This window comes from Ascaphus truei, chromosome 4 (genome assembly GCF_040206685.1).
Source record: "Ascaphus truei isolate aAscTru1 chromosome 4, aAscTru1.hap1, whole genome shotgun sequence".
Taxonomy (NCBI): domain Eukaryota; kingdom Metazoa; phylum Chordata; class Amphibia; order Anura; family Ascaphidae; genus Ascaphus; species Ascaphus truei.
In genome coordinates, this window is record NC_134486.1 from 123,193,682 (window position 1) to 123,209,233 (window position 15,552).

General features: G+C 42.3%; 1 protein-coding gene across 1 annotated transcript in view; it reads right to left on the minus strand.

Annotated features, from left to right (window-relative positions):
• The window catches only part of ADGB (androglobin), a 542,000-nt gene that overhangs the window by 182,870 nt on the left and 343,578 nt on the right, over positions 1 to 15,552 (minus strand). Inside the window, exons 21-23 of the mRNA XM_075596533.1 lie at positions 14,390 to 14,525; positions 12,512 to 12,652; positions 1,739 to 1,832 (exon numbers count right to left, since the gene is read on the minus strand). Of these exons, the coding sequence (XP_075452648.1) occupies positions 1,739 to 1,832; positions 12,512 to 12,652; positions 14,390 to 14,525 (371 nt within the window). The remainder of the gene's footprint in view (positions 1 to 1,738; positions 1,833 to 12,511; positions 12,653 to 14,389; positions 14,526 to 15,552) is intronic.

Below are 15,552 nucleotides of genomic sequence, written 5' to 3' on the forward strand. Positions count from 1 at the left end.
ATGAATCTGGCACTGGGTTAATGCCATCTCAGACATGACTGAACTGAATAGACATGTCCGCCTTATTAAATTGACATCATCTTGATACATCTACAGATGTAACTTTAGTAAAACAGTCAATTTTGCGGTCCGGGAGGATTAAACTGGGAACCCTGCAGTTTTAATCCTACCAGGCCAGCCAGTCTGATAGAGCTGTGCAGAGGTAGAAAAGACACTGGATGGCGCTCTATCTATTCCCAAAGGTGTTCTGTGAAAATGAATCAGTGAATACAGTGATAATTAATACAGTGACAATATTCTAAGTAAATCAAATGAATATAGTGTAATATGTGAATCAGTGAAAAATAAAGCAAAAAACAACTTCTCTCAAACCTATAGCGTAGACTGTTTCCAAAGTCTGGGTACATACAGATTCTCCAAATCTCAGGGGAGCGAAGAAGTCTTGCAGGAAAGAAAAAATATATATAGTGCAATATGCTATTACTAATGGTGATATATATATATGAAAGGCTCCCAAATGCCTACTCACAATAGAGCAGAATAAGAAGAGCAGTATACCAGTCAGTGCTGGTGGTATCCCTGGATATTACAGGAGTGGTGTATCCGAGATGGGTGATGGATCAACCAAGTACTAATCATAGCACTTGTTGGAATGGATAGAAAGTGTCAGCAGTCTCGGAAAAAGAGAGGGCAGACCATAGTGCAGGTCAAACACAATTTATACCAAATAAAACAAACTCACAATTGGAGGCTTACACAATAGAGATGAAAACAGGCACGAAAGCAGTATGCAAAGTGTACAGGTGAGTAGCGATCTCACCGCTCCGTTGCTAAGGGGATTCTGTGCAGAGGGACAGAATCAGCCTCTCTACTGTACATGTCTCCCCAAGCAGCTCAGGTGAGACGCAGTCAGTCTGGCCTTTCCTGTCCCTTGATGTAGATGCCCGAATATGGATAACTACATCAGGAGGGAGGATACTACAGAACCATATTCGGTCATTTAGGGGGTTGGACAGTACATTTACCATGTGAGTGCCACTCCCTATGCCATTCTTAGAACAGTGCTGTGTAACCCAAGAAGTTAGATAAACTAGTGCTAGATCTTCCCTAAAGCTAAACAAAAAAAAATGTACACCATAGAATTGATGTCAGAAATGTGGAAAGTGATTGCCCTGACATTTCTTTATCTGTAAAAAAAAAAAAAAAAAAAGGAATTGAAAAGCATATATGTAAGAAAAGTATTTTGTAAATGTAGTTGTTATGGAGGCCAATGTGTTGAGGCATTACAGTTTATCTAGGTAGTTTGGTGAACATTAGAATATGAACACAAATATATCTACAGTATGATGACTGGTTCAATTTTCTATTAGCTGTATTGGTTCTGGAGAAATGTAGATTTGTTGCAGTTTGTTATACTTTTTAGGGGACCAACATAAGCAGTTTTATTGATAAAATTATAAAGTAAAGAGCTTTTAAAACCTCAAAGGTTTCTTCTAAGTGTGCTTTAAAGCATGTAGTATGGAAACAGATAGATATCCTACCGGATATGTACTAAATAAATACAGTAAATACAGTAGGTCAAGATTATGGATAAAGGATGGAAAAGAGGTGTTGTATGGTGTTAGTTTTGATTATATCACATTAGACTCGTTGCAAATTCAGCTTCTACCTGGTCCACATATACTCTGTACATGACTTATTTCTCTGTGCCAGTATGTACTTGAAAAAGTTTAATTACCTCAAAAAGTTAACACCATGCTGTTCAACATTTGGTTCAAGTATAGTCCATAATTTTTCTAGGGTTCCTTTTACACTAGCGTTTTCCTTGGTACCTATAAATATCAAACAAAGATACATCATCAAAATTCTAGTGTTTGCCTCTATCATATAATCCACAACATAGTTGTAAATAGCACATATATTTCAATATATCGGTTCTACAATATTCAAATACATAACAAAAATTCACACTCAATTATAATATGACCTGGATATCAGTACTTTAAAATGTAAAAACGTTTAACAATTCAACATGTCAACGGTTGTTTAGCATATTTGTGATTGATTTGTGACACACAAAGAAAAAAAAGGGACATTTTTAAGTGCTATTCATTACTTGTGTAAGTTGTTTATGAAGTTCTCATTAAATTGAAGTGTTTCTCTACTTTGAGACATATTGTTGGACATTACCATGTAATAGAAACTGCAGGCAATGACAGTGGAAGTGGAAATTCCTGAAAAGAGATTCTATATTTCCTTATACCATATGCCAAACTCAAAACTATAAAAATATAAACAAATACTGCTGTTAAAACTTCATTATATTTATGGTTTCATGTATACTTCTTTTAATGAGGATATGTGGGAGATGGGTGCTCCAAAGAAGGCGAATCTTATCATTCAATGATCCTTTGAAAAGGGCTCCTATATACAAATGTACTATGGAGTGGGTATAAACTTAAGCCTAACCTGTGAGTGACCAATTCAATAACACAATCACTTCTCCTGGATGGAACAATAAAAAATGCATGAAGTTACCTTGATGTAGCCTCATTGGAGGAAAATAACAGGTAATGGTACTCATCTATGTATGATCATAAATAAACAGTTGCAAAGAGTCTTACCCACTCCTACTGTCTGGGGGAGTCCATTTTGGCGTGCCAGCCATATGAGCAGTAATCCAGAAGTAGAAAAAGAACTTACTCCTTGATAAAGGACATTCGTGTCCGAAATGCATAGGAGGACTTTTTCCACCTCCAGGGGTGATGCTTTTTTTGTACCTGTGCTTAATAAATAGTATTTTATTTTACACCACCTGGCTCCCTGGCAGTGCGCTGTTATGTCTTTCTTTTTCTACTTCTTTTAACGAGGCAAATAGCACAGTTGTAGGATATGGAAATACAGTCAAATTTTAATTTGGATTCCAAGATTACAGTAGATTAGGTGGTTGTTTTTTCTAAACAGAATGTTCAGACCTTAATGTTCAATAGCTTTTCTCCTGTTAATACTGGTTGGTGAACAAAAATGTCAGCAACTGTAATTGGTGCTGTTGAATAATTGATAACATCCTTAGTATACTGTATGTATGATATACTTACTAAAAACATGCACACATTCAGAAATATAGTACCTCAGGTAACTTACAGTACTTGTATCTTTATACAAAGTCTATACACAATGCAAGAAGGAGGCACATTCTTTATAAAAGAAAACTATCCCAACACATTTTTTACAATGCTTATTGCCTGTGATAATGTACAGTATCTGCCATAGTTTGGAAATGTCATGTACCTGTCTTAATAGGTTATGCATTCAATATCCCTCTCATATTTAAACTGTCATTGTTTAGAATTATTGGTCATTGTTAAGGTCTTATCTTTGATTGCCTAGTTCTTGTCCTGTCACATTAAATCATGATAAGAATAGATGAAATTGACAATTCACATCATTTTCATACTGTATAAGCATGAAAATGCTGTACAGTATGCTTTTGGACGACCTGACAACTAAGAAGATTTCAATAATCAATTGACTGTTAGTAGCAGCCAGTGGATCAAAAGCTGAAATAATAATTGCAAAATGTAACCACCACTTTCTTAGTTACTTCTACTACTTTTTTCTCTTCTTTTGATTGTATTATGGATATAAGTTTCAATGCATTGTGTGATTCTTAGGGGGCTATGCTATAAGTGTCGATAAGTCACTTATCGAGCACTTATCAGTCAAAATGCCTACTGCTATTCAGTAAGCCTCGATAAGTGGGCGATAAAGGCTTGAATCGCCCAAAATTTCAGCCATCATAAAAGCCACTTATCGGCAGGTTCGGAAACTCATGCAATTCTAGTAGCCGCTATTAGGTTATCGAGGCCTATTGAGGCTAATCGCGGCTCTAGATAGGCAAGTTTCTCCCAAAATCCTCACACCAGGAAAAGTTGGCATGAGGCTGGTGAGAAGCTGCTGAGAGGCAGTAAAACAGCATTTTTCCTGCATCGGATTGATGCCTTGGGTCACCGGAGCGGATATCCATTAGTATCAGCACCGGAGACCCTCGGCCTGAATCCCATGCATGTAATCCCATGCATGAAAAATGCCTTTACAGGCAACTTCATTACCTTAGCAGCAATCCGCTAAGGCAATGAAGGGCTAACCCCTCCTGCTAATCACCAAGGGCCAAATATCCCCTTCACCAACCCTTGCTACCCCCAATAAACACTAATACCCACCTCCTCTACCCACACATGATTGATACTAGAGGCCACAGGTGTCCTCAGGTAGTCCCTGCGGGTGTCCGGGGGTCCTTAGGTGGTCCCCGCAGGTGTCTGTGGGCCCTCGGGTGGTCCCTGCAGGTGTCCAGGGATCCTCCGGTGGTCCCCGCGTGTGTCATTGGACCCTTGGGTGGTCCCAGTGAGTGTCCAGGTGTCATCAGGTGGTCTCTGCGGGTGTCTGTGGGCCCTCGGGTGGTTTCTGTGGGTGACTGGGGGTCCTCAGGTGGTCCCTGCGGGTATCTGTGTGCCCTCGGATGGTCCCTTTTGGTATTTAGTCTATACCTCAATTGTGGGCATAGGTTACCACAATGACAATCAATGGGTTTATTGAATACTGTGTATTGTATTTTATTGTGTATTTATTTTTATTTCAACACAAATGGGCAAATGCGCTATTAGCCATATCTGGCCACTAGTGCTTTTGCCCATTTGTATGTGTGTTGATGGGGGTAGAGGGGGATGGGGATTGGGATAGTTGCCCTGGGGAGGGTGGTTAAGCCACCTGGGTGGGTAGCACGGGGGGGGTGCTATTTTTTTTAGTTTACTATTCATGCCATGGAAGAGGACCAAGAGGACGAGGATGAAGACAGCCTTCATCCTGACAGGGGCAAGTATACATTTTATTTACTATTTGCTGGATGGCTAATGTTTTATTTTTAAATGGCAAATGCGCTATTATCCAGATCTATATAATACAGCTTTTGCCCATTACAGTATGTCTTGGCTGTGAGGGAGTAGTAGGGTTCCCACTGATTGTCAATGTGGCAATCTGTGCCCCTGTTGGGGGCATAGGTAACCACAGTGGCAATCAATGGGTTTATTGTCTGCTGTTTATTTTAATGTACATTGTTGCAATGCCAATTTAATTGCATTGTGTACTTTGTTTGTATTTTTCTAAATAAATGGGCAAAAGCTCTATTAGCCATTCTGGGCACCATCCTGCAGAAAATGTGTGCTGTCATGGGACATCTTTTGCGGGGATTGGGTTTGGGTGTAAGGAATCAGGGGCCATGTTCGCCTCGACGTGACCCCCCCCTACCTCCGGCGGGGTCCACAGCCGCCGCTGCATCTCTCCTTCAGCGGTATCCCGCCGTGGTGCCGCTCGGACTCCCAAACAGGCGGCCACCATCTTGCCGAGATGCGCGCAACCGGTGCTTACAGAGCGCGCGTCTCCGGCTATAATTTATTCACTGCTCCCGGTCTATGGCCATGCCCCCCGGCATCCCCCCGGCACAGCTGTTCTCCAGGTACAGATTCAACGCCGTCCAACCACAGAGTGCTCCACGGCACACCCCTGCTTTGCCCCCTGCCTCCATTGAATCACCTACCTTTATAACCCCAGTCCTTCCGTTAGCTCATTGCTCTGCATAGTCTCATTATCAGCAGTTGTGTTTCTGTGCCGTGCTTTCCTTGTGTACTTCCTTCTCTTTGGATCTCGACCTCGGCTTCCACCTCTCTACGTGTACCTCTAAGACCCTCGGACTCTGCTTTAGTACCACGACCACCCGGACATCTCCTATCCCTGATCATCGGCTACGGAACCCACTACGGCACTTCTACTACCCCGGATCCGGCAGGTACCTATCTTACTATATCTTTACTTCCTGGCCGGCTATGCTACCACCACACTCTGGACACGCTTTCTCCGCTGCGGGTGTGTGTCTATACACATCCCACCTCAGTGCAGGGGACGGGTCTGGTCTGCGGGCAGCACAAGCATAATACTGGGTAAATGGGGCAATCCTGCAACACGGCGGAAGGAAGAGAAGGCACTCCATTGTTGGAATCACTGGAAGCACAACAGGTTCCAATAGCAATGGAGAAAGCCATATCAGTCGGCCCATCAGGCTACGCCAATTGCGGAACCTCAGGCAGAGTTACAATAAACTCATGGATAGGGTTTTTCTCTGGCAGTCCCACCGGAAGGGTCTCTAGAGGACTCTCAGCAACCATAGAGATAGGTACAGCCTTGCTCCTCACTTCCACTGATTCAGGTCGACTGGTATAGAAAGGCGGCACCTTTGGGCCTGTTGAAAGTTCTGGGACTAAACTGTCAGCTTAGTTCGGGTCCCCATTCCCTTGAGCAGAGTTGATCCATGACTCTATTGTCTGATGGACATGTGGCCGCATGTAAGGTAAATCGCACTCTGCACACTTGGCAGTACTAAACGAGGCTCCTCCTGGACATCGACATCCAAAACAAGCAGCTTGTAGGAATTCTGTTTATCCAACGGTAAAGACAAAAAACCAGCTGAGGATTTCAAAGTGCACTAGCTGTAGGGTACTGGTGGCAGTCGCCATCTCGCCAACACCACAGTAAAATAGTTCAGCACAAACAATCTCGAGTGAGTGATATAGCCACTCGCTGTTCCAGGTGCTATTTTCTCTCTGTAACACTCAGTCCCTCCCCTAACAAACCACATCGATATGTATCCCCAGACTGTTGCTGGAGAGTCTGGAAGGGAGGGCATGGCCGAACACTTCCAGCCACTAATCAACGGGCTCCGCACACCGTTGCCACCATGCATTCTTGCATCTTTGCTGAGAAACTCTGTCACGCTTTAACTTGGCAGGAAACGTTGTCCCGCTTAACTTGGCAGGAAACTCTGTCCCTCTTGACTTGTCAGGAAACTCTGTCCCTCTTGACTTGGCGGGAAACTCTGTCCCTCTTGACTTGGCGGGAAACTCTGTCCCTCTTGACTTGAGCAAACATTTTCTGGTAGCGAGGAGTTGGGCACACCACAATTTTGCTTTACTGGGATTCTCAGCCCTAGATACACTTGGTTTTTATCAACAGTCACTTATGTCCCGTGCATATTCACAATTTTCTCAAAAATGCCACTAGCTAGAGGCTAGTACCATTTGGTGCAGACCACCATAATTTTGAATGTACTGTACCACACCTTTATTTTGGATTGATGCAATTGTAACTTTCATACATCGGGAAAGTTTTGAAACACATAGTCCACATAAAACAAACTCTTCGCCCTAAAAGTTCCAAAATGGGCAAAACACAAACATTATTTCACTTTCTTTCTCTTGCTTGCCCAGGCCCACATTGGGCACCAAATGTAACCCTCCTTGCCCGGCTTCCAGGAAGATTACATCGGTGTGACATATATGGCTACTTTCGCATGCACTACGTTGATTCGGGGTGCTGGATTCAGGTGGCTGAGCGATGAGGGAGCAAAACTGTAGAATAATGGGTGCCAGGAAATTTTGTAGTACAACTGTCATTTATTTGTGTCCCCAATCACAGGGACTGCTCATACACATGTTGACAACGTTCTACTGTATTTATAATAGACATACATGAATACAGCCCACTCTTAACAGTCCAATGACGGTACTTTTACATAGTTGCTCTGAGTAGGTATGGGACATGGCACACCCTTGTTGCTTTGGAACCATCACCGCACTAATACTAATACTCTGGCCCCCTGCGGGAATCCTGGTGGGTCTCCCTTACTTGACCCAATACCCTTTACCTGTTTGGTAACTGCCATTTACATACAGACTGATGAGCAAAATTAGCACCGATCTGTTGTTAGAGCTGATTCACCGATATCTGGGAGCCCTATTTTCGGAGCCCCCTGTGGTGTGCTGTATCTTTTGTGAGCAACAATTCACGAATCCATACCTTCTTTTAGGGATCCTAACTCAAAAGGGTACTGTTCCTATCTACCACATAATAAGCAGGACAGTGGGGTTGGGGGTGGTGGACTGGTCTATGCTATTACTTTATAAACATACTTATCTACTCTCCCTGAAGCTCCACTCCTTTTGACCTCCGGGAACGTAACTTTCTAGAATAGTCAGTCCTCCTTAAATACCCCGTGTGACGTCTGGATCCCCATATAAACCCAGGGTGGGGCTCATTAAACGACAGCCATGTTAGTAACCCTTTAGGAGGTGGGTTTACAGATGTTATGGAGAATGGGGACCATGGTAGATGCGAGAGGTTTCAGGAGATGAAAGGGAATGGGGTCGAGGTGGCATGTGATGGAAATGTACTGTAAAATGTATTCTATTTAATGTATATTTTTTTATGCTTCTAAATGGGCAAAAGCACTATTAGTCATATTGGGCTAATAGGACTATTGCCCATTACTGTGTATGGGGGGTTGCATGTATCCCCTCCGCACTCACAAACAACTTGCCGACACAAGCGTAGTATCAAAATCTTTTAGTGGCTTTAATAGCAGACATACCGCGGCACAACACAATGTTTCGGGAGAAATCCCTTCGTCAGGTAAAATATTACACAAGTGAACACAAACCCTTTTAAAATACTTCTATCCCACATACAGAGCCTCATTTTCAAAACTCACACCAAACCCAAACTAGACACAGCTGATCATCTGAAGATCAGCTGATCAGTTTATCAATGGGAACATATCCCTAGCATCTATTGTTTATATTTGTGTTTACATTTTAATATGATAGTTGGTTATCTATTCTTGAAATGACAAATACAGTAACAGTAGCAATTTCTTTATGCAATAGTACTTGCCCCAGGGTGGGTGGTTAAGCCTCTGGGGGTGGGGGGACGGTAGGGGTTAATCCCTTTATTACCTTAGCAGTTACTACCCACTAAGGTAATTAAGGGGTTACTGTCCAGTAAATGGTATTTTAATGGTTGGGGATCGGCCCTTTATTGGATGTTTGTGCTGAGGAGGACGACAGACAGCCTTCATCTTGGCAGGGGTAAGTACAGTACTACTTTTATTCACTATAGGGTGTCATTGCCAAGGTGGATATCTATACCCCCCATTGAAGGCATAGGTAGCTACAGTAACAATCAATGGATTAAATGGTTACTATTTAGTTGGTATGTGATTATTTTATTTAATTACTTATTTTATTGTAATGTCTATTTTGTTACAGAAATGTATTTTAATGCTTATGAATGTGCGTCTCCTCTCCTGCGATACTTCCGGGTGTCGTCACTCCCGGCTGTCGTCACTTTCGCAGGACGGGTCAGAGGGCTTCAAATGCTCAGGATCAGTGGGCAGGTTTTAGCAGATGTCCGGCAATGCACTCTCAATGACTCAACATGTTTCACCTAGTAATTGGCTTCTAGCAGGAGAGCAGATGCCAGATCACAGAAGGGCATGTGCGCTGCAGTTACCCACGGCATCTACAGTTCTATATGTCTACGCTTTTATGACACTATGCAAATGTTCCTTTTTATTACTTACTAGCTGATAGACCCGGCGTTGCCCGGGATGTAATGTTGTCGCTCCCACTCTCTCTCCACTCCCTTCCACTCTCTCCCCCCCTCTTTACAGCTCTGCCCCCCCCCCATTTAGAGCTGCGCTCCCCCCCAGTTCACATCTCCGATTTCCCCCACCCCCTTCAACGCTTCTTTCCCCCCCCCCCCCCGTTCACAGCTCTGTTCTCCCCGTGTGTTTGGCAGCTGAGCTGACTGAGGGGGGAAGTGTGTGTCAGTCAGTGTGTGTGTGTGTGTCAGTCAGTGTGTGTCAGTATGTATGTATGTATGTATGTATGTATGTATGTGTGGGCTTGCCCCCCTCTCTCCTGACTCCATCCCCCCCCCCTGCGGACTGGATACCTGATGCACCCTGCCCTGTGGCCCCTGGATCTGATACCCCCTGGATACCTGATGCATCCTGGCCTGTGGCTCCTGGATACCTGCTGGCCTGTGGCCATTGGATACCTGCTGCACCCTGGCCTGTGGCCCCTGGATACCTGCTGGCCTGTGGCCCCTGGATCTGATACCCCCTGGATGCCTGTAGGCCCTGCCCTGTGGCCCCTGGATACCTGATGCACCCTGGCTTTCTGTGAGGCGTCCTTTATTGTGGCCCTTAACTAAGCTAGCCTATGCCGTGGCCTCTGTCCCTCCAGTCCCCGGTTCTCCACCCCTCTTGTTGACTGATTCGGTTCCGTTGCGTCCTGGGGCTGCGGCCTGAACACTCCTGTGCCTGCGCTGTCCTCGTGACGTCACCACGGGCACCATAGAGGCGGCATGTAAACAACGCCAGACGACATGATCCCCTGCACATTTCCCCCCACCCCCCTCTCCACCCTTCTCCAGCGGTCCCCGCTGAGGGGAGAGAGAACGGAGCCTGCGGGTGGTGAGGTGAAGCGGCGTGTGCTCCTTCCAACCCCCCTCCTCAGCGCTCCAGGCGACCCCGCTGAGGGGAGAGAGAACGGGGCCCGCCGGCGGTGAGAGCTGTGGGTGATGGGGGGGGGGAGCCGGCAGGGAGGTGAGCTGCGGGTGATGGGGGGGTAGCCGGCGGGGAGGTGAGCTGCGGGTGAGGGGGAGTGATGGGGGGAGAGCCGGCGGTGAGGTGAGCTGCATGTGAGGGGAGGTGATGGGGGGAGCCGGCGGGGAGGTGAGCTGCGGGTGAGGGGGGAGCCGGCGGTGGGGTGGTGTTGGGGGGGGGGGGGGCGGGGGTGGCACTTGTCAGAGCACGTTACCTCAGGTCGTGAGTAATCCGCAGGGGATGAATCTGCACTGAGGTTATTTTCTGAGTGTGGCAGTTGGGTTTGTGAAGTCATAGAACCACACAGGCCAATGTGAGGCGAGCGGGGGCGGGGCCGTGCCACGGACCAATCAGATTGGCCAGAGGCACAGCAAATATACAAAGTTTTCAGCAAACAAACAATGTTCTCTTTTTAATAGATATAGATAAACCTTTATCTGGTACAGTTCATGCTATAGTATGTTTCCTTCTATTGTCTGAGACTACCACGACACGGAACAGATAGAACGTACTACACAAGAGAGTCTCTGGCTTACACACGTCTTCAAAAACCAAACAGAGATTAGGAAAAGCCTGATTTTATTCGAAAAAGTGTGAGTTCCCATCTCATAGAGATCATCAAGTTACAACACTTCGCAAAACATTATTGCACTATGTTTGTTTATTTTTATTTTCAATATGTGACGGCCACAGCGCTCCCCATTCTTCTATCTATAACTATCAATGGAGGATAAGTGTGAACCATCCTCTATCGGTTTAAGAGATGTATATAATCACATTACTCACTGAGCATGAATCACTGTGTTTATTGTGTTGCATTATTCTCACTTACAGGCATACCCCGCATTAACGTACGCAATGGGACCGGAGCATGTATGTAAAGCGAAAATGTACTTAAAGTGCAGCATTACCTTTTCCCACTTATGGATGCATGTACTGTACTGCAATCGTTACGTGCAGATGTAAATAACACATTTGTAACAGGCTCTATAGTCTCCCCGCTTGCGCACAGCTTCGGTACGGTAGGGAGCCAGTATTGCTGTTCAGGACGTGATGACAGGCGCATGCGTGAGCTGCCGTTTGCCTATTGGGCGATATGTACTTACTCGCGAGTGTACTTAAAGTGAGTGTACTTAAAGCGGGGTATGCCTGTATTGTGTTTTCACTGGCATAGCCATTATTGATTTAGGTCACCATTCACTTGATTTGAATGAATATTCTCATATTACACTCTTCATTAGAGCGCCTAAATTTTTCTTTTTGAGATACAGAGAGAGACTGCTTCTCACTGGGACTCCTCTGCGCAGCTCTTAAAGACTGGTGGCTTTCTTAACAGGATTAACGCTGCAGTGGTCCCACTCAGAAGCAGGTACCCCCGCTGAGCTAATCCTCCCAGGCCACTTACAGAATGTATATAATGGCCATTGTAATGTTAATAACAACAGAGTTTGCTGAGTACATTCTTTTGGGGTGGAAATTCATAACAAACTGAATTTTTTAAGAGCCTCTGAAACTGTAGAAGTATTTGTTCATCAAGTGTCCTCTTTAGCCTTAGCCCACCTTGTCCTTATCAGAGAGCCAATACTGATAAGTGGAAGGGAGAGACAGGCTCTGGAAGTGTGGGCACTTGCTGAACACAGTGACTCCAGACAAATGGAAGTATCCGTAGGAACTCCAACACTCCCAGGTCTCAGCTCACCATGTTTACATACTAACTTCAAGAAAATTATTTAAATATAGTTATAGGTGTCACTTTTGGATAAACAGCCATCAACCACCCACATGTAACCCCATACGCGTCACTTGAATTAGATCGGAGGAGGGATTGCACATTAAATCACCACTATTGGCAGGCATTTGGATAATCTCGGTTATATTAGCACTTGTACTGTACAATAAATACAGTAGATAGAGTAATTGCGTCATTACTTTGGTGTACACTTCCAGTGGTCTCGTAAACCCAGCAAACTGTATTTTGATTTAGTTTCCATTTTTGAAAAAAAATTGAATTTTTACCTGGTTTTCTGGCATGCAAACATTTTCGAACATAAATTCTTCGCCAGCTGGCCTGCAGTTTAATTGCAGCAGTTTCTTCAAGGCAGGTGGAGATTCTGTTTTGCCAAGAAGTGGGGACTTCAGGTTTTCCCTCTAGAAAAACTGAACACTAACCATTAGTAACAAAATCTTTTTAAGAAGCTTCTATTCTATGGCCCAGACTCACTCAACTCTATTAGGCTATTAAACATTATGTTAACCTCACTAAAGAAAGTAACGTAATGGTAACTAATATTACGTCACATTAAAAGCCTAGCAGTGTAAACAATGGACGTTAGGGAAAATTATATGCAAATCTTATTCAAATGAGCTGCTAGCATAAGAATACCCTACTCACAAAGCTCAATTAATATTAAAGCCCAAAAATTATGTTAGGTTAAGTCATACCTAAACCTGGAGTTTCTCCTATCCAGACATTGAATTAGGCCAAAAGAAATAGCCCTCTTTCAGTGTCTGCATGGGAGTAACGCTAGGTTTAGGTATGACTTAAACAAAGTAGTTTTGTTTCTCTGCTTTATTTACCTCTCCTCTCATTCAGAAGCCCTATTTTAGTGCGTGGCTGAAAAAACGCCAAGACTGAAATAACGTCACGTTTGTTAAGATAACATCACGTTTGTTAAGATAACATAGCATTATGCAGAAATAATATGATGTTAATCCTATCCTAATGAGATGCAGTACGTCCATTGTTTTTCCATATAATTTGTTTAATGAGTACATTGTAAACCTCAGTACAAATAACGTATTTTTCTTATTGATGTAACGCCACATTATTTGACCTGATTTTACAAAGTTTAGTGAGTCTGGGACTTACAATTAGAATTTTTTAAGCACTAGACTGTTTGAAAATTCTTATTGATCTTGCACTTTTTTCCCCTTAAAAATGTATGGCGCAAGAAAAACCCAAGATCATTAAAATATGTATAATATAATGGCAAAAAATGTTAACATTTAAAAACAAGCATTCAGATTAGTTTAAATTCTGTGGATGAATGGCTCAGGACTGCCCGAAATGTTATCTACAGTATTAACAGCTAAACCATTAAAAAAAATAATATATATATATATCTTTTTTTTTTCTCTAATAGAATATTACCTGGAAATGAATGCCCTGTTCTTTAGAGATCATTAGTTAAGTATACTACTATCATAAACTCATAAGCTCTTTATTAAATTCAACAATGCAGAATACTAGATAAAGTACAGGGGTGAAATCATGTGCTCTCGAAGGGCATCGCAAAATGCATGTATCCAGTCCAGAAACCAGTTTTTAATGTTTTATTTTATTGGCTCTAACACAGGATTAAATATCTTTCTCATGTCATTTTTCAAAAACTGCTTTGAATACAAACATTCTTGCATTACAGGTAAGAAAATGTCAGTGACACAAGATTGTTCATACACTTTATAGTATAATTAATATAAATAATGATAAACAATGCAATATTTTGTACAGGGACAGTAAATCACTTATTAGTGGTTGAGGCTCTATTTAAAAAAAATAAATTATGGTACCTACAGTAATCCTTTCTCCAAAATGATACAATAAAAATGAGATTCTAGTGCCAAGCATTATGTATTCAAAACACTGGCATTTGTGTCACTTACATTTCTGTTTCAAACTCTGCATTGAAACCGAACATCATAAACAAAATCAATGCAAGTGTGTATGATTAACTATTTACTCGGTATCTTAAAAGTGATTATATACGAAAAACAGAAAAACCTTTATATGTTTAAAAATACATGATTAGCATGTTCATCTTCTAATTAATCAAGGCCCACTTTTTATATTTTATTTTGTTTATATGCCACACAGACTTCAACTATGATAGATACCTGGTGTTAGATGAGATTCTGCAGGCATAATAGCAGTGAAATCCAAAGTGAAGGCTCTGAACGCAAATACCATGTCATGTGTAACTTTGTTTCCCATGGCGTCGGTCATAAGATGCCATAAAGCGATATTAAAACTCTAAAACAAAAAACAATCATAGTAGAAAGGAACTGGAGGTATGGGGGGAGCGAGATAGAGAGATAGAGATGGAAAGATAACAATATGAAGAATGAAGAGAGCGAAAGAACAATATAAAGACATTAAGCGATTATGGAAAATGTCATCACATACTACAGAAGTTAGACTTGTGTGTTTCGAAACGTCGTTAGAAATCTGAAAATGATTTAGGTTTCAAAATAACTGTATTGCATATTTTAACTGATTCCACACATCTTGCATTCAGCAGTAGATAATTTATTCTCAAAAGCTTTAGTAAACGATAAAGTGCTGATATTTTAGCTTGGAGGTTGGCTGGAAATCCCTCTGTTATCACTACGGAATCAAATAAATATATGTCCTACCTCTAATGCGCTTTAAAGTTAGTTACAGTATGATCTCAATATAGATTACATTTTAATAGTGCTCTAATGATGTAATGTAAATGTGTTTTAAAGAATGATAACACCTAAATTATAAATGTCCAGGTGCTGCTGGTTAATCTGACACCATTTGACCTTCCACAAAAAGTGTTTGATGTTCATTGCATAAATGCAATTATTATCATGATTTCAAAACAGAACAGTAACTTAATTGAACATACTGTATACATTTCTCATCTAAATATAATAGCATATTATTTACTATTTTGATATAGCAAAAAGCTTGATGGATAACTGTCTCTTACATATTTATGATTATTATAGTTTTTTGTTTTTAGTTTGATTGGTACAACCTACAGTAGGTGGATGTTCCAATTAAATTAATTTGCATCTACAAATACAGTACTACAAGTGTAGGCTTTCCATGAGTGCTCAGTGTCAAGCAGCACCGGCAAAAGCTAACAAGATTGCATCATGCATAAAGCAGGGTGTTGATGGGTGGAAGAACCGTACAATTTTGTCCTTGTATAAATTTTTAGTAGGACTTGAATATGGAGTGTGGTTTAAAAACGCTGGGTGAAAAAGCCCAATAAATAAAGTTAAACTTTTATTAAAATTATATCCAG